Raw genomic sequence first — 20336 nt, forward strand, 5'->3', positions numbered from 1 at the left:
ATAAATGTAGGGGACGAATCTTAGTTTGGTACGATCAGGTTTGGGTACGAATGTTACATTCAGCCTGTTTGTTATTTAATTGTCTTTGGTAAAATAATGTTCAATATGCTGATGTTTTAGAATAAAATGACAATAAAAATCACTACCCTGGTTTAAAAAATCACTTATTAAACATAGAACATTGATAAAATAACTCCGAAAATCGTTCTGATAAAATGGCGGTTTCGGCGAATTTTGACAAGATCGTGGACATGATAAGTAAATACTAAATAAAGCATCAACATAATTTTGTGGATTACAAAGAAATTTTCAACATAAATATTTTATAAATAAACTTTCAAAACATTTACTGAAAAGGTGATGTATTTGATTGTATTAGCGCCACCTTTCTTATGTTTACATATCGGCAGTGCCGTCTGCTTCAAATCAACAATGTTGAAAATGGCAAGTCTCGTCTGTACAATACAATAAACAACATTTTTCACCATCCCTTCGCATTTTCTATCGCATTTTACGAACTTTCATCATTGGTTGAACGAGTTCTCAATGTATATTCTGATTGGCTGACATTCAAAAGGCACGCCTCCTGCCGATGTTTCCCTATTTGGCTCTTCCTAATTATCGGATTAGTAGATGACCGATTATGAATACACAGGTCGTCTGCTCACTACACAAATACACAATTAGCTGTCATATGACTTGGTCAAGGCACATGGAAAGATGAAAGGGCAGTACGGCATATTTTAAGCAATCAATGGGGGCATGGTGACACCTAGCGGGAACACTATTATCATAAGTATTACGTAATTTGTCGCAATAATGACAGCGGATTAAGGGCTGTCAATCTTTTATAATGATTTCAATAGTAAAAAGGGCACTAACGGGATATTTGGGGCTAATAGAGCATTTGTGAAAAGGGCACTACTCAAAAAGGGGGCAGGGCGGTAAGAAAAGGGGCACGGGCGCTGCGCCATTGAAAAACGGGCTAGCTGGAGCACTGTTGTTTTGTTTGTTTGATATTAAGTTATTAACATACAAATTATATTGAATTGGATATAAATGGCTTTAGAAACAGTTTCAACATCATTCTAAGCCCCATATCCCTTAGGGTCTAAATCCCTCAAAATCTATTATTTTCAAGAATTCAAGATTGGTATTTTCAGTCCTTGATCCAAGGCCACACCAAATTAATGTTTAGTTCCTCGGATTTTTGCCAAAAACAAATTGGGGCGAGCGAGCGAATTTTTTTTTTGTTTTTTATCAGTTTTCATAAAAACCGAAGCGAGCGAAGAGTGAAAAATATATTTTTCCTTATATTCAATATAAATAAGAAAGATTGTGGACATTGGGAAAATGTCGGAATACATACTATTTATTCATCCGTGTTTAGTACAAACATTATATGGATAAATCTAATTTCTTATATGATTAAAACATACTTTAATATGACGATCATTCATAATAATAAATAACCCTGCTTTAAGTAAAAAGTTTGGAACGACTTAAATATAAATCTTCCTGAATCAGTTTAACATCATATGCAACTGTTTTTAGACATAACTTAGGATTGATTTGGGATTTGTAAAAAATGATCACTTATACACTGGCATCATCAAAAATCAGACTCCATATAAGGCCTAAAAAAAAAAATATGTCTGTTTCCTGTAACATGCTAAAAAAAGATGGGTCGGTAGGTAGGGATTTTTTTTTTTTTTTTTTTTTTTTTTTTAAATGTCAGAATGATCCAATATTCAAGTTTATTTCAGGTGAATTATTTTAATAAGAATTCAGTGTGATATATAGATTCAATCTTTCTGCCACTTATAAGCTAAAACTGCTAGCTTGACAGCCATCAAAACATAAAATACATCATCATTGTAATAAATCAAGACTAAGTGATTTTTTCACATCTATATATAGGTGAAGTTTGACAAAGAAACAGCATTGTTTATCAGTTATTTTTAGCCATGGTACATGTATTTCAGTTGTAGAATGCATCCTTTTAAAGGGCAAGCCATGGGCTCGACTCCCAGCGGTGGCAACATTATGTGCAATTTTGAGCATTGTCAGTATGTTCACCAGGGAAGCAGTTCATCTTTACACTTTGCAAATATAACCCAGTGAAAGAGTGAATCAAAGAACATTTAGACAATTTATTTTTGTCAAATGTTTTAAACAAAACTTTCAAAATGCATACATTTTCTAATAATAAAACATGATATTATTGCACAGACTATTTTAAGATAGACTGTGTAATAATATCAAGTTTTATTAAAATTAAATGTACATGACAACTATAATAAAATAAAATGCTGTTACAACAAGAACAGGCAAGAATCTTCACAAAACATAATTTTATATAAATTAATACTTCGATTGATAAATGACTAGAATCAATGACTAAACCATTTAATTCTTAGATGCTGTCAGAATTGTACGGATCTTTGGGACCAGTGTAGACCCATGGTCTACGCTGTTCACTGCTTGGACACTTAAACCTTACCTGCTGACTCGACAGCGAACAGTGTAAAATAACAGATTGGACTGGAATATGTTTAAATAGACTAGAATCAGTATCAAAAAAGCTTAGACTGACTAATAAAAAAGTAATACCATTTTCTTTTTTAAACAGTAAAACAGCAAAACTAGTACACGTACAGTACCTTAAATAGTTTCCACAACTTATTTTTTTTAACAATTTTCAGTGTTTTAAAAAGATCTGCTGTATTAGATCCACTGTTCATTCTGTAAAAATCTCAAGCACGATCATCAATGTAACTTTCAATAGAATACCTTGTTGTTTTTTCCTTTTCTGGACTTGACTGGACTACGGGGGTTAAAACATTCCCAGAGTCAAAACTTGGTAAAATATGTTCTGACTCTGACGAACATATTATTTAGTTAATGCATCTTCGTTATGTAATCCAGTGCATCCTTGTCAAATTCCAATATGCACCAGCGATTGTTTAGTTGCAACGACATCTTTCTTACTTTAACTTTCACTTTCAGGTTTATCTTTTTTTCCGGAAGTAAACAAACACATTTAACGTTCCGATTGCCAGTATTGCAACATCGTATTTTTCATAAATGGCAAAACCATAACAGTTTTGTTATAGAACCACGGACCTATAAACCAGGTCCGTGATAGAACTAAACTATAACACTGACAACGATCTACGTAATTCTCCTTTCACTTTCATTAAAATTGACAGGAAGTTAGTGTGCACCTGTTTTCCGTGCTTTTTAGACCATGTGGTACGAAAAAAAAATATTTTTCTGTTAACTCATTAAAAACTTATAAGAATTTTTTTTAATTAACTGGAGATATAATAAAAAAAACTTAAAATAAATGAACAAAATATATCCTAGCATTGTTGTTTTTCAAAACTATTGCACTTAGCGAAAAAGCGGAAGGTATCCGTTAATTTGCATAATGGGCGGAGTTAATATTACGTCATTGAGTTTGAGTGCTGCTAATTGACAAGGTTACTGATCAGATTCCAGATTGATAATCACTTGTCACTTCGGGTGTAAATTGCTCTTGCCGGTTAAACAAACATTCAGATCATGCATTGAGGCTCCTTTCTGATGATACCGACTCTCACACCGAAATATCCCGTGTCAAGACTGATGCATATTACAAATGGATGATGCGTTGATTTCGGGTCATTTACGATTCCTGTGCGTCAAAACCGGGAGCTCTGGTCAATTGAAAGCCCTGCAGTTTAATGTCACAGCCATTAAGGTTTTTGCCATTGTTTCAACTTGTCAAACCGGAAACGTTTGTAACTATGCAACGATTCGGACACTACCAAAATATTTAAATTATCGTTGTCATCATAGGCCAGAGATCGCTAAAAATCTGACTTTTCGAATTTTGGGGTATAAAAAAATTGCGGTCGGCTGTAAAAAATTACGGTCGGTGGGGTTACAGGAAACAGACATATTTATTTTTTTTTAGGCCTAACATAGACTAAATTTTGTTTTTATTATCACATATAATGCAATGACATGTGCTTATTAAAACAAAAAGAACAAGGGTATTTTTCAGTGTACTTTTTTTGGTTATTTAGATGTTTTTATGCACCAGCCAATTGTATATGGCCCCCCCCCCCCCCCCCCCAAGTCCAGGATGGCGGGGACTTTGACGTCCGGTCTCTCAAAACCCGGGTAAAATACCCGACCTGCAGGGACACACTGCTGGTAAAATCCCTGCCAAATGGCCCCGCAACCCCGAATACCTATGTGAGGCCCATTCCCGACTATTTTCAATATGAAGACAAAACCATTTTCACTAGGCACTGCGGGGCCACCTGAAAGTTAAAACACAGCCCATTGCCTCTGCTGTCCCTGGTATACCCCTGGAACAAGGGCGAGGGGTGGGCGGGGCAGTGGTTACAATTGACAAGTGCATTACAATCCCGGATTATGCTGCAAATAAAAACAAAATATAAGGTGATAAACTTAGGCTTACTTATGTTGAGGTATATCCAGACCAGTGTTTATATCGCTATTTGAGAAAAGATATTTGTTTAAAACTGTTGTTTGGTCAGAATTTGATCAAAAATGAGCTTGATACATCAATTTGAACCAAACAATGACTCCTGTTCCAGTTAAGTTGACCTGTCCAATTTCCATTCAAAATGAGTCACTAATTACGCAATATAATCGCTACCAGTCTTAGATACACATGCTTTATTGCATAATGATTGCTTTCAATAATGATCCTTTAGTGCATGAGATGATCAACAATGACTTCAAGCATGCTCAAAACATATTTATTGTCAAAAATAAGATTTAATTTCCAAAATTCGAGCCACATTGTTTATACCGGAATCCGCCGGTTTGATTGAATTTATTGAAACCCATGCTAAACTGATCGATATACAGTATAAAAACACTACGCATCAGTAACTTCCCTTTACAAAAACACGAAAACTAGCGTTGAAACATTATACGTAATTTTTTAAGCCTTTTAATAAATTATTACCTGAAAAAAATCTGCTTGGCTATCAAAATGGAGGTGCGGGCACACAAAAAAAAAAATTTTTTTTTTTTACATTTTGAAAAAAAATAGGAGCAGTAAACCCGCGGAACGAAATATCAATTTGGTGTGGCCTAACTGTTAAACCCTTTTCTTACAAGTGTTTGCCAACCAGGTTTATACATAGTGAAACCTGGTTATTAGATTGACATACGTCATTGTTCAAGTGCATACATATGCCATATCCCCCGGCGGGGGAAAAATCCCCCGGAATTTCGATCCATACCCTGGTCTCCCGGCGGGAGATAAAAATCCCCTGGATTTAGCAATAACAACATAACGTCATATTTAACGCTTCCCTATTCTGCACAATGCTAATACCACTCCTCACTCCAATGGATATTACTCCTGCAAACATTTATACTTACTGCCGAAAATGGTACCAAAATAATCATGAATAAAATAACTATCAACTGTAGTACGGGTTTTATCTAATAATGTGAAACAAAATAAAACGAGCAAAAAGTTTCACAAGCATTTTTTGTAATATGTCGTTTTTCTGCCAGTCTTGGGACGTTTTGACTAACATTTTATACTTCCGATTTCGGATATTTGAAGAATTGTTTTGATTGTCAATAACTTTACAAGGATACATTGACGTCTCCTGCATTGGTGAGTATAACTTTAATGAATTATTATGTATTTTTTCTGCTTTTATTTTGACAAACACTGAAACAGGGGAAAAAACAAGCTGAATTACAGGTCCAAATCGAAAGAGAACAACAATGCATCATCGAAATTCTGAAAATTGATTCATTTATCTACACAGTGATACTATCCATATGATTCAGTAATCTGTCGCATTTTTCCACAAGGGCTATTTATAAACACAGCGTTTCTGAGAGTGGCCAAAAACAAGAACAATATTGATGACTCATAAGGCATGCAACCTTAAAAGCCGAGAGTATCCGAATTAACCAGGAAGCAATTTTTGTTTACTTTTAAAATGCCAACCTCTGTAAATAGTAATTGATTTTGAGTAAACATTGGGGTAGGTTTATGCATATAAATTTTTTTAACCAGGTTTTCAACGAAAACCGGGTTATTAGAGTGAGGTTGTCGTTGGGCGGGGGGCGGGCGTCAAACAATGGTTAGCATTGATAGATATTGATGAAACTTGGTGTGTAGGTAGCTTATGTACAGAGCTAGCTTGGGATTGCTATTGAGGGGGATGGGGCTAAGGTCAAGGTCGCCTGTTACTAAAAATAGAAAAATGGTTTCTGCCCAATAACATAAGTTAGCACTGATAGATATTGATAAAACTTAGTGTGTAGGTAGCTTATGTACAGAGCTAGCTTGGGATTGCTTTTGAGGGGGGTGGGGCTAAGGTCAAGGTCGCCTGTTACTAAAAATAGAAAAATGGTTTCTGCCCAATAACATAAGTTAGCACTGATAGATATTGATGAAACTTAGTGTGTAGGTAGCTTATGTGAAGAGCTAGCTTGGAATTGCTTTTGAGTGGGGAGGGGCTAAGGTCAAGGTCACTATTACTAAAAATAGAAAAATGGTTTCCGCCAACAGTAATTTTCAGTTACGTCTCTTTTTGATAAAAGTAAAGATAAAGTCATACAACAAATTAATTGGCTATAATTTCTGATTGCCCATAACAATAACCTGGTTTCGTTGCATTGCGGCGCTTCTAGTATTATATTTAGAATGCTATTTATTAGGGGTTGCCAATTCAATTGCATGAAAATTGGTCAAATGTTTTATAATTTAAATAAATAAGACATCTGCAATTGTTTTTATTTTGGATATTGTGATTGGTTTTAATGAAATCAACAGACCGTGTTCTTTAGGGATCTGGTCACTTTTGGTTTTAAAACATGTAAATAAACTAATGGAGAATTGGCAGTTATTTTTTATTAAAAATCTGTCAAGCTGAAGTATGTTAGCGTTTATGCGCATGTTTCTGCCAATGGCATTGCCCGACAAATTAATATTTAATTGCTTAAAGGAGCTCGACAACCTCAAACTCAACTAATCAAATTACAACGCCAAGTCTCTATTTAGTGTTTTTTTGGTAAATAAGAAAATGCAATCTGGCTTATATAAAGGCATTTCACAATTGAAACTAAGAAAGTACCGTAAGCATTTTTTAACCTTCTAAACAGTTAATTGGATGCCTACCAATTTTAATTGTTTAATAGATCATACATTATCACTAAGTAACTAATACTTAAATAATAATGGGAAAGTTTCAAATTTCAACATATCAATGTTTTAAGATGTAAATTTCAGGAGACATTTTTATGTTCTATATAGTTACTTGGATTATAAAATCACTCTCTGTAAAAATTATTCAACTTTTCAACCATTATCAGTCTTCAAATATATTGGAATTCCTGTAATGATAGGATTTTAATTGCTGTCATCAATTTTCAACTCAATGTTGTGATTATTCATTTGAAATGATTTTAAACTTCACATTTCATAAATGGCTGATCTTACTTTTTGACTAGATATTGCGAGTATTTTTACACATTAGTTAGTCTGCCAATTCATGCATGGTCAGTCTTGTCATTTATTGGTCTTTTTCCCCTTTTTATGCCCCCGAAGGTGGGCATATTAAAATCGCACCATCCGTCCGTCCGTCTGTCCGTCGTCCTTTCGTCCGTCCGTGTGTCCAGCTCAATATCTCGTGTCCGGGCTGTAACTTTCCCTTGTATGGACAGATTTTAAAATAACTTGCCACATGTGTTCCACATACCAAGACGACGTGTCGCATGCAAGACCCGTGCCCCGACCTCAAAGGTCAAGGTCACACTTGGGTCTTTATTCACAATGGAGTGCTGCATATAAGGACATAGAGTATAAGTTGTCATGTCCGGGCTGTAACTTTCCCTTGTATGGACATAGTTTAAAATAACTTGCCACATGTGTTTCACATACCAAGACGACGTGTCACGTGCACGACCGGTGTCCCTACCTCTAAGGTCAAGGTCACACTTGGGTGTTTATTCACAATGGAGTGCTGCATATAAGGACATAGAGTATAGGTTGTCGTGTCCGGGCTGTCATTATCCCTTGTATGGACAGATTTTAAAATAACTTGCCACATGTGTTTGACATACCAAGACGAAGTGTCGCGTGCAAGAACCGTGTCCCTACCTCTAAGGTCAAGGTCACACTTAGTGTTTATTCACAACGGAGTGCTGCATATAAGGACATAGATTATAAGTTGTTTTGTCCGGGCTGTAAGTTTCCCTTGTATGGACAGATTTTAAAATAACTTGCCGCATGTGTTCCACATACCAAGACGACGTGTCGCGTGCACGACCCGTGTCCCTACCTCTTAGGTCAAGGTCACACTTAAGTGCTTAATCACAACGGAGTGCTGCATATAAAGATATAGTGTATAGGTTGTCATGTCCAGGCTGTAACTTTCCCTTGTATGGACAGATTTTAAAATGACTTGCCACATGTGTTCCACATACCAAGAAGACGTGTCGCGTGCAAGACCTGTGTCCCTACCTCTAAGGTCAAGGTCACACTTAGGTGTTTATTCACAACGGAGTGCTGCATATAAGGACATAGAGTATAAGTTGTCGTGTCCGGGCTGTAATTTTCCCTTGTATGGACAGATTTTAAAATGACTTGCCACATGTGTTCCTCATACCAAGACGATGTGTCGCATGACAGACCCGTGCCCCTATCTCTAAGGTCAGGGTCACACTTGGGTGTTTATTCACAATGGAATGCTGCATATATAAGGACATAACAGTGTCGGTTGTCAACTATGGGTGGTATTTTTTATGTTTAGAGGCAATTTTAAATAACTTGCCAAATGTATTTGACATGTAAAGGCAAGATCAACTTTTCATGTACTGACCTTGTTCATAGGTCAATGTCACAATCTGGGGCATTCGTCACATACTGTGACAGCTCTTGTTTATTTAATCTTTTCTTCCTTTCAGTGAGATATAAAGCCAGTGAATACATTCACGCCACTCAAATTCAGCCAATCAGAATGATGGGAAGGATTGCCGAACTAAGGTAACTAAGAACTATGATGCATATTTACCAGAGAATATCTCATGAACATGTCATTTGCTTAATTTTTTCTTTGGAATGATACCTTATCAATTGTAAGTTATTGAGAACTCTTTATAAACTGTGACATTTTGTATGATGACACATTTTATTATTTGTAAAATAAATGCTTTTGATATTTTTCTGACCTGTGAAGTTGAATTGATTCTTAAATTGATTCTGATAAATACCAAACTGTGTTTAGACATCAAACCTCATTACATAAATAAACATCGTTGTCCCTCTCTGAATAATACATAATTATCTTTAATATGTTTCTTTTTACTTTCAGTTTCACTCTCACCTGACTGATGCAGATTCAGTAACCTAATTGTATGTACAAGTACTTTTTGTCAAATTGTATTTTATTTGCTCTATCAAAAATATAATGTTGACCTTTTTGAGGAATAATTTGGAAAGGAAAAATTAATTATTATAAAGAAAAAGTAATTTGCTATGTACAAAAAGTGGACAAGGATAATATCTGGTAATATAATGTATTACCTTAATTAATTGTGATAAAACATTTTTATACTGTATGTATACATCTGTATATGCATGTTGCCATATAAACTGAATGCATGTAGTTTCTTTTGTGTACATGTGAATTGAAATCAACACATTCCTTTATTATATTTTCAGGCTGATGATGGTTTCTGAGAAAAAATCAGCTTGGTGTAATTTGACAGTATTTTTCAGTATTTGACCGTGGTTCTATCATGCAACAGTCATACCATGAAGTGTCTCACAGAATCTCTCTCAATTCCTGCAATATCCAAGATTACAGTGTAGTGCAAAGAGGATTAATTTCCTTGCAATAAGTAGTATCTGCACATCCAAATACCCCGGTACAGCATGAACAGTTCCTTCAATTTTTGAGTGATTATAGAGTGAAAATGTTTCCATATAAAATGTTGTCTTTTTATGTGAAAAACTTCACGTGTTATAAATGGTTACAAATACATGCATGGACATTTTGATTTCAAATCTATGCACATTTTGATAATTAACCACAAAAGTATTTTAAATTTGGTTTGAAACAAAAATATTGTTGTTATGTTTGTTTCTAAACAGTAAGTGGTATTATTCGTGTTTATAGTTTCCATGTCAATCTAATGAAGGATACCTATTTTAACTTGAAGGAAATGTGCATAAAACACAGTATTTCTACCATTTGAGATCACAGTAGATCTTTAAGCATTCACCAATCCTGTAATATTTTGGCGTTTTCAGCTATTAAATACACGGTTACAATCTTGTTATCAGTACTAAATATTCTTCATATATGAATTATTAAGTAAGTAGTTAAAGGGTTAACAGTCAAAGTAACTGTTTGTTATTCATGTGTATGCATTGATATTGAATAAGTGTGTTACTTTAAACAGTTGCCATGGTAACTAGAGTCTAGTTTTCTTTGGAAACTGTAATTGTTGTTTAAAAACCTAGGTATTTTCAATGTGATACTTTTTTAGAATGTCCCCTTCAGTCAATGAAATATTTCTGTTATTTTTTATTGATTTGGTAATACTTTGTATACAATTATATTTATAAGTTAGCCATGAAAATTGCTGACAATCTCATACTTGTATTAAAATATTCAGAATTGCTAGATGGGTTTAAATTCACCATTTTTATACGCCCGAAGGGTCGTATTATGTTATGGCCTCCATCGTCTGTCCGTCTGTCTGTCCGTCGGTCGGTCCGTCCGTTAGCAATTCTGTGTCCGGGCCATAACTTGGTAACTAATAATGCGATTTTCAAATAACTTTATACAAATCATCACTACATTAAAAGGATGTGTCGCGCGCAATTTCCAGGTCCATACCTCAAAGACTAGAATCACCATGTGGGTGCGTTAGCAAATCCGTGTCCGGGCCACAATTTGGTCACTAATAAAGTCATTTTCAAATAACTTTATACAAAGCATCATTACATTAAAAGGATGTGTCGCGCGCAATTTCCAGGTCCATACCTCAAACACTAGAATCACCATGGGGGGGGGACGTTAGCAATTCCATGTCCAGGCCATAACTGGGTTACTACTAAAGCAATTTTCAAATAACTTTATACAAATCATCTCTACATTAAAAGGATTTGTCAAGCATGCTTTCCAGGTCCGTACCTCAAAGTCTAATTTCACTGGGGGGCGTTAGCAATTCCGTGTCCGGGCCATAACTTGGTAACTAATAAAGCGATTTTCAAATAACTTTATACAAATCATCACTACATTAAAAGGATGTGTCGCGTGCAATTTCCAGGTCCATACCTCAAAGACTAGAATCACCATGGTGGGGGGACGTTAGCAATTCCATGTCCAGGCCATAACTGGGTTACTACTAAAGCAATTTTCAAATCACTTTATACAAATCATCTCTACATTAAAAGGATTTGTCAAGCATGCTTTCCAGGTCCGTACCTCAAAGGCTAATTTCACTGGGGGGCGTTAGCAATTCCGTTAGCAATTCCGTGTCCAGGCCACAACTTTGTGTTACTACTAATAAAGGAATTTTTAGAAAACGTGTCCTAGCCACAACTTTGTAACCAATAAAGCAATTTTTAGATAACTTTATACAAATTATTGCTACATTAAAAGGATGTGTTGTGAGCACTTTCCAAGTCCTGCTACTTTTAAACATGTATTCTCAGCTAAATGTTTATTAAAGACCTCAAGCGGAATCTTCTTCGGGCGTATAATGCTCCGTTTCGCGGTGCTCTTGTTACAATTGTCAGGCAAATCAATGAAAGATATACATAATTCTCCTTTTTAACAGAAAGCGATGTTTCTTAGCATTTTTTGTATTTTTATTGAATGGTTACCATGGCAACTATTTTTTTGTTTGCCTTAAATCTTCATATTTATAATACTATTAATTGTAAAAATACAACAGTCAAGAAGTGAATGGAAGAATGTAAATGTTCTTTGACTTTTACCTTATTGCAAACTCATTCTTCAAAATATACGGCATTTTAAAATTTCTTAAAAATAGATGTTTTTTCATCATTTTTTTAAATGCGATATAATTTGCTTAAAACATTGTTTAAGCTCTGATATTTATGAATGTGTATTAAATTTATACAGAATAAACAAATGTGTTGTTTTACATTATTTATTTCATTTAAATTCCGAAGTTTTGAATTTGACCTATTTTGGCAAAAAAATTGATAAAAATGTAAAATTAAAAGGGCCATTTTTCTGTCAAAAATTGATGGATTTTAAAAAAAATGTGCATATTTGAGTTTGTAATGACGTAACCTTTAAAATGATAGATAACTTTACTATACTGCATGAAATTAATTTTTACATGGTTATTGCTACCAGAATTAAAAAAAAAATATTTTTTTTTTTTTATATATTTTACATCAGGCAATAATGACAAAGTGAAAACACAGTATGTGAGTGAAATTGAATGTATCGAAACAACTCTGCAAGGGTGAAATGACTGTTTAAAAAAGGTTTGATAAATGTCAAAAGAAAACAAGTGATCAATTAATTAGAAGTAATAATCAAAGGCAAAGAAATATTACTATTTTGGAAAAGGTAGAAATGAATAAAATTCATTCCATTCTCTTAGTGTCTGAACGTCATCATAGCTGATAGTATTAAGCATAATTTTTTAAAAGACTTTGGAGGAAGTTAAATTTAATGTACAGTATTACAGCATGACATGACAGTGTATCATAAGAATATGATAAATCATGACATAAAATAATTCTGTATAATGAAAAAGCTAGAGGTTTTAATAGCGAAATATAATTATGTGAATTCATTTTTTCGTACTTTCGCATCTAAATATACTTTGAAATTTTGCAAACTTAAACCTGCTAAAAAATCCCCCTGAATACCACCAAAATCCCCCTGAATTTTCAGCCTTCTGAACAAATCCCCCTGAATGGTCTCCAGAAAATATGGCATGTATGCAGTTGGGCAAGTTTTTGGATGCTGGCAATAAGGCGGGCATTCTTTTGGGCAGGGTCAAACTCACCAATATGAAACTAAATTACTTGAGTAAGTGTTGAAATATTGTGGGTAAAGTTGAAAAAGAATATCGTTAATTAGCTATAGTTGACATACTGTGACCAAACTTAGTATATTATAGTAAGAGTTAAAGAGACCATTCATGGGATTGCATTTTAGGGCCAAAGTCACTGTTACTAAGACATATTATGATCAAACGTGGTATATAGGAAGAGTCTATGGAGAAATTTCACAGAATTGCACCTTAGTCGCATCAAGGTCACTGTCACTAAAAATATCTTTAGTTTGAGTTGGCATATTTTGACCAATCTTGGTATATAAAAAAGTTAATGGAGACCTTTCATGGGTTGAATTGCATTTGGGGCTCCTAGGGTCAATGTCAGAGTCCCAGTTACTAAAAATAGAACTATGGTTAAAACTGATTTTCTTTAGTTTGGGTTGACATTTTGTGATCATACTTGTTATATTAGATGAGTGAGTGGAGACCTTTCATGGGATTGCATTTGGGGCTGCTAGAGTCAAGGTCAAGGCTTGATATAGAAAACGGTTATAACTGAATATATTTAGTTTCGGTTGACATGTAACTTGTTGTGACCAAACCTGGTTTATAGTAAGATATTTGTTGTTTTTTTCATACACACAGCATGTTTAGATATAATTTGCACAACACAGGAAGAAGTTGTTCTTTCAATTGTGAAAACCTGGTTCCGTTATATTGTGGCATTTCTTGTTTCATGTTCAGTTGTCGACTGGCCAGGGTGTGTATTTCTTCCCATACCTGTTGGACAGTAACGGCACATGCATCGTACAGGACACACCTGCTCTCACATACTCAGAAGTCTGCATTCACCCGGAGAATGGACCCACTCTCTACAATAAACTCAAGAAAGCGCTTGAGGAAGTGGATGAAGATAATATGTAAGTGTTAATGTTACATGCTGGTTATCAGGGAACTCGCGAGGGCGCGATTTGGGGGAAGTGGTCACCTAACATTCCCAGACTTCGCCAGTTTGTAACATCAAAGCGACATTGACTTCGCTGAAATTTTTTAGCCTATTGTAAATCAGTCAATCAGCGAGTGTTTGGCCAATGTTTCAATTGTCAAAACTTGGCCATTTATAATCGGTAATCTCATATTTGGTGTATCATCCAATAATGAAATCATTGCCAGTAGGCGAAGCTATTAAACGTCAACCAATCAGAATGTACATTGAGAAGACCTTGATCAAATGATAAAAGTTGGTTAAAATGCGATAGAAAAGGCGAAATATTTAAGGAAGTTAAAAAATAATTGATATTTGTAATGTACAAACAAGGCATGCCATTTAAACATTGTTGCTTTTGAAGCAGACGTTTACTTACATTGCCAAGGTGGAATCTATGAAAATAAATAACATGACTCATTAATAGTTTTTTGTGAAATGTTTATGATAAAAAATGTTTTGTTATAACAAAGCAAGTATTTTATTTGCTTTAGTAGCGTTTACTTACAGTATTTTCCTCATGTTTATGATTGATGACGGCATTCTGATTGATTCACATGCTTAGCTGTCTTTAATTTTGTTTCATTTTAGATGCTTTTTGACTATGTGGCATAGACAAGTACCCTTTTGCTATACATTCTTAAGTTATTAACATTTCAAATAGTAAAAGCAATCAAGGAGAGTGTGAATATAAAATGAGGTTTGTGGTTTGGCACAGTATTTGTATCGGGTGTTACGATAAGTATCACTTCTCTCAAAAGTCGACAAAATACATTAGGCCTAGAGCTTAGATATTTTGTTTGTTACATTGTCTAGTGGTCATCTACCAAGTTTGTTCAAATTATGCCCCTGGGATTAAAACTGAGCCTGCCCTGGGGATCAAATTTTTTTTCCATACTTACGGTACATAGGGAAATCTTTGAAATCTTATCTGAAAGAGTAAAGCTCTCGATTATAATTTTGTTCGAATCATGGCCTGAGGGTCAAAACTGTCCCAACTGCTGGGATTAAAAGTTTCCTTATATAAGAAAAAACATTTTGTCAAAATCTGATAATTATGACTTGACTCATGATCTCAAGCAAACCTTGAGACATTTGTTCTGGGTGAAAACTGGCCTCACTTTCGGGGTCACAAGTTTCCTATAGATAAGAGAAAGATTTTATTTAATATATTATTCACTATACCCAGCGATCTAAGCATATCGCACACCACGTTCATTTTTTAAATTTTCCTTGTGTCCCCGTATGTTGAGTCAACACTATTCGTGGCATTACAAAGTGTTATTTAATGGTAATTAAGGTAGCTGTTTTTAATTTTTCTCAAGGCTGTTTTTTGTTTCCCTCCTACAAATATCATTTTAGTCAGTTTTATTAAACTTGTATGAACGCAATCTGTAATCTACAAATCACTTGGTTTGTACTCGAAACTTATTATAATTCTTGAAAAATATGCTTTGCAAATGTGTTTTAAGACACTATTGTCATCTTATTCCCACTTATATTAAGTTTGATTACCGGGTTACCTAATGTTAAACTTGTGTGAATGTGAATAAATGATATTTGGAATAATGTAGCGTATTATAATATGATATTAATATTACTATATACTTTTTAAAAGACCGCTAAATACATTTTTGTTTTATTAGTTTTGACACTTACAAAAACATACAATAACCTCTACTCTTCCAACAAAGATGCCTTCTTTATATAGACCTTATTCTCAAGAATGGGGTATGAGAATGTTTACCCTTGCAATCAGGTGAAAGCCATTCTGCGAGCAGGGTATAATTTACAATCTCCTTTTTGTACTTGTGGCACCTGTTAAAATACCTGCATATCAAGGTTAGCCGCATCGCAGCGATATGCTGCATGCATGTTTTTTGAAAGTTGTATAATTGTAGCATCAGAAGAAAGCAGTGATATGCCTACCACTGCATTGGCTATTGTGGAATATATCCCCACGATTTATTGTGATGACACTATCTCTCCCATGAAGGCAATGTGTTTTTTGGCAAAAATGGGTGGTAATTGTGTATGTGAAGTTTACTCTTGAAGCAAGAGCAGCTTGCTATTTTGTGTCCCTAGCTCTTGCTACTTTTACATTTGGAATAATTGTCTATTTTTAGAAACAATGGAATAGATTTTACACTTTATACAACAAACAAACTTGATAGAGGACCTCTATTTCATGGTTCACACAAAATATCAAGGGCCTAACTGTTACAGGCAAGAAGACTTTAAAAGATTTCTCTATGTAAGTGTATACAAAATTTTACAGAATTTTACTGTTTCAAACAGTAAAAATATCATTTTGATATTTTCACTGTTTGAAATTTAAGCCTGCTCCTGGTTCCAAATCAAATGTCAACGTGCACAGGACTGGGACACAATTTCAACAATGTCATTTCTGAAATGAAGTTACATTCACATACAAATTGGGGCATTTTTTAAAAAAAGTGTTATTAAATGACTTTTAATTACAATTTAACACATATAATAATAATAATACTTTATCAAATTCTGTCAGTGTTCAGACAACTTTATCCAGTCCTGTCAGTGTGCAGGTAACTTTATCCAGTCCTGTCAGTGTGCAGGCAACTTTATCCAGTCCTGTCAGTGTTCAGGCAAATGTTTTAAGTTCTGTTAGTGTTCAGGCAACTTTATCAAGTTATGTCAGTGTTCAGCAACTTTATCCAGTCCTGTCAGTGTGCAGGCATCTGGATCAAGTTCTGTCTAATCAGTATGCATGCTAGAATTTTTTCATCATTCTGACAATGCCAGTTTGCAAGCAAGAAGTCCTGTCAGTGTTCAGGCAGAAAGTCTTGTCAGTGTTACTGAGTTATTGCCCTTTGTTACTTTTTTTTGTCCGGAGTATAACTTGAAAAGTACTGGATGGATTTCATTGGAACTTCATACAATGGTAAAGCACAATGAGAGGAAGTGCAGTGTTCAAGAACCATAACTCTACTTTAGGTAATTACTGGGTTATTGCTCTTTATTTTTATGCCCCCGAAGGTGGGCATATTAAAATCGCACCGTCTGTCCGTCCGTCCGTCCGTGTGTCCGGCTCAATAACTCGTGTCCGGGCTGTAACTTTCCCTTGTATAGACAGATTTTAAAATAACTTGCCACATGTGTTCGGCATACCAAGACGACGTGTCGCGTGCAAGACCCGTGTCCCTACCTCTAAGGTCAAGGTCACACTTAGTGTTTATTCACAATGGAATGCTGCATATAAGGACATAGAGTATAGGTTGTCGTGTCCTGGCTGTAATTTTCCCTTGTATGGACAGATTTTAAAACACTTTGCCACATCTGTTTGACATACCAAGACGACGTGTCGTGTGCAAGAACGGTGTCCCTGCCTCTAAGGTCAAGGTCACACTTAGGTGTTTATTCACAATGGAGTGCTGCATATAAGGACATAGAGTATAGGTTGCGTGTCCGGGCTGTAACTTTCCCTTGTATGGACAGATTTTAAAAATAACTTGCCACATGTGTTCGTCATACCAAGACAACGTGTCGCATGCAAGACCCGTGTCCCTACCTCTTAGGTCAGGGTCGCACTTAGTGTTTAATTACAATGGACTGCTGCATATAAGGACATAGAGTATAGGTTGTCGTGTCCAGGCTGTAACTTTCCCTTGTATGGACAGATTTTAAAATAACTTGCCACAAGTGTTTGACATACCAAGTCGACGTGTTGCGTGCAAGAACTGAAGAACCGTGTCCCTACCTCTAAGGTCAAGGTCACACTTAGTGTTTATTCACAATGGAATGCTGCATATAAGGACATAGAGTATAGATTTTAAAATAACTTGCCACATGTGTTTGACATACCAAGACGATGTGTTGCGTGCAAGAACCATGTCCCTACCTCTAAGGTCAAGGTCACACTTAGGTGTTTATTCACAATGGAGTGCTGCATAGAAGGACATAGAGTTTAGGTTGTCGTGTCCGGGCTGTAACTTTCCCTTGTATGGACAGATTTTAAAATAACTTGCCACATGTGTTCCACATACCAAGACGACGTGTCGCGTGCAAGACCCGTGTCCCTACCTCTAAGGTCAAGGTCACACTTAGTGTTTATTCACAATGGAGTGCTGCATATAACGACATATGGTATTGATTATCGTGTCCAGGCTGTAACTTTCCCTTTCATGGACAGATTTTAAAATAACTTGCCACATGTGTTCAGCATACCAAGATGACGTGTCGCGTGCAAGACCTGTGTCCCTATTTTTTAGGTCAAGGTCACACTTAGTGTTTATTCACAATGGAATGCTGCATATAAGGACACAGAGTATAGGTTGTCGTGTCTGGGCTGTAACTTTCCCTTGTATAGACAGATAATAAAATAACTTGCCACATGTGTTTGACATACCAAGACAACATGTCGCGTGCAAGACCTGTGTCTCTACCTCTTAGATTAAGGTCACACTTAGTGTTTATTCACAATGGAATGCTGCATATAAGGACATAGAGTATAGGTTGTCGTGTCCGGGCTGTAACTTTTCCTTGTATGGACAGAATTAAAATAACTTGCCACCTGTGTTTGACATACCAAGACGACGTGTCGCGTGCAAGAACTGTGTCCCTACCTCTAAGGTCAAGGTCACACTTCGGTGTTTATTCACAATGGAATGCTGCATATAAGGATACAGAGTATTGGTTGTTATGTCCGGGCTGTAACTTTTTCTTGTATGGACAGATTTGAAAATAACTTGCCACATGTGTTCGACATACCAAGACGATGTGTCACGTGCAAGACCCATGTCCCTACCTCTAAGGTGAAAGATACTCTTAGTGTTTATTCACAATGGAATGCTGAATATATTATAAGGACATAAGAATGTAGGTTGTCAAGTATGGGAGGTATTTTTTTATGTTCAGAGGCAATTTAAAATAACTTGCCATATGTATTTGTTTGATCTTTAACTTTTCATGTACTGACCTTGTTCATAGGTCAATGTCACATACGGGGGCATTCGTCACATACTGTGACAGCTCTTGTTTTTTTTGCTGTCAATTTTTTTTCCAGACATTAACTTGCTAACTACTAGATGGCATTTATTGATACAATGGTAAAGAACAATGAGAGGAAGTGCAGTGCACAAGAACCATAACTCTATTTTAGCTAATTACAGAGTGATGGCCTTTGATACTTTTTAGCTCGACTATTCGAAGAATAGGTGGGCTATACTACTCGCCCCAGCGTCGGCGTCGGTGTCCAGTTAAAGTTTTAGGGCAAGTTGGGATTTTCACTTAAAAGTCCAATACCCTTCTATTGACTTAATACTTCACACTCTTCTTTAGGGCCATCACCTGATGAGGTTCGGTAACTCCATATTATTCTTTACACAGATTATGGCTCATGATTGACTATGGAACTTCGGTTAAAGTTTTAGGGATATTTGGGATATTTATTAATAACTTCTATACCCTTTGTTCAATTTACTTAATACTCCACACAGTTGTTCAGGACCATCACACAATGAGGTTACATAACCCCATATTATCCTTAATACAAGTTATGGCCCCTGATTGACTTAGGTTAAAGTTTTAGGGCAGGTTAAAGTTTTAGGGCAAGTTGGGATTTTCACTTAAAACTCCAATACCATTCATTGAATTGACTTAATACTTAACACAGTTGTTCAGAGCCATCACATAATGAGGTTAGATAACTCCATATTATCTTTTATACAAATTATGGCCCCTGATTGACTATGAAACTTAGGTTAAAGTTTTAGGGCAGGTTGGGATATTTATTAATTACTTCTATACCCTTTATTCAATTGACTTAATACTTCACACAATTGTTCAGGACCGTTACCCAGTGAGGTTACATAACTCCATATCCTTTAACAAGTTGTGACCCCTGATTGACTTGGGTTAAAGTTTTAGGTAAGTAAAAGTTAAGGGCAAGTTGGGATTTTAATAAAAAAAACTGCTATACCGTTCATTCAATGCACTTATAAAATTCAAAATTATTTACGACCATATTACAACAAGAAACTCCATTTTACCCTAAATACAAATTATGGCCCTTGGATTTTTTAGTTTTTTATTTCTTTTGAAAGGCATATTTGTATATTCTTAACCACATTTTCATAATGGGAAATCAAGTCACCTTATGTATCGAATAATTTTAGTTAGGTTTGACATAGAGAGACCAAACTTGGGAATATTACATCGTTATTGTATTGACTTCTAAGTCAAAGCGGCGTAGTGGAGCGCACTCTCTCTAACAACAGCTCTTGTTCTTGTCCCGAGCATAACCTGAAAACTATTAGATGGAATT

At 35.4% G+C, this 20336-nt stretch overlaps 1 protein-coding gene across 8 annotated transcripts in view; it reads left to right on the forward strand.

Moving 5' to 3' along the window:
- Positions 1-20336, forward strand: part of LOC128238309 (mitogen-activated protein kinase kinase kinase 15-like) — a 280117-nt gene that overhangs the window by 26781 nt on the left and 233000 nt on the right. For all 8 annotated transcript variants that reach the window (XM_052954094.1, XM_052954098.1, XM_052954095.1 and 5 more), the window contains exon 4: positions 13795-13970. In XM_052954094.1, coding sequence (XP_052810054.1) covers positions 13795-13970 — 176 coding nt within the window. The remainder of the gene's footprint in view (positions 1-13794; positions 13971-20336) is intronic.

This window comes from Mya arenaria, chromosome 6 (assembly GCF_026914265.1).
Source record: "Mya arenaria isolate MELC-2E11 chromosome 6, ASM2691426v1".
NCBI lineage: Eukaryota > Metazoa > Mollusca > Bivalvia > Myida > Myidae > Mya > Mya arenaria.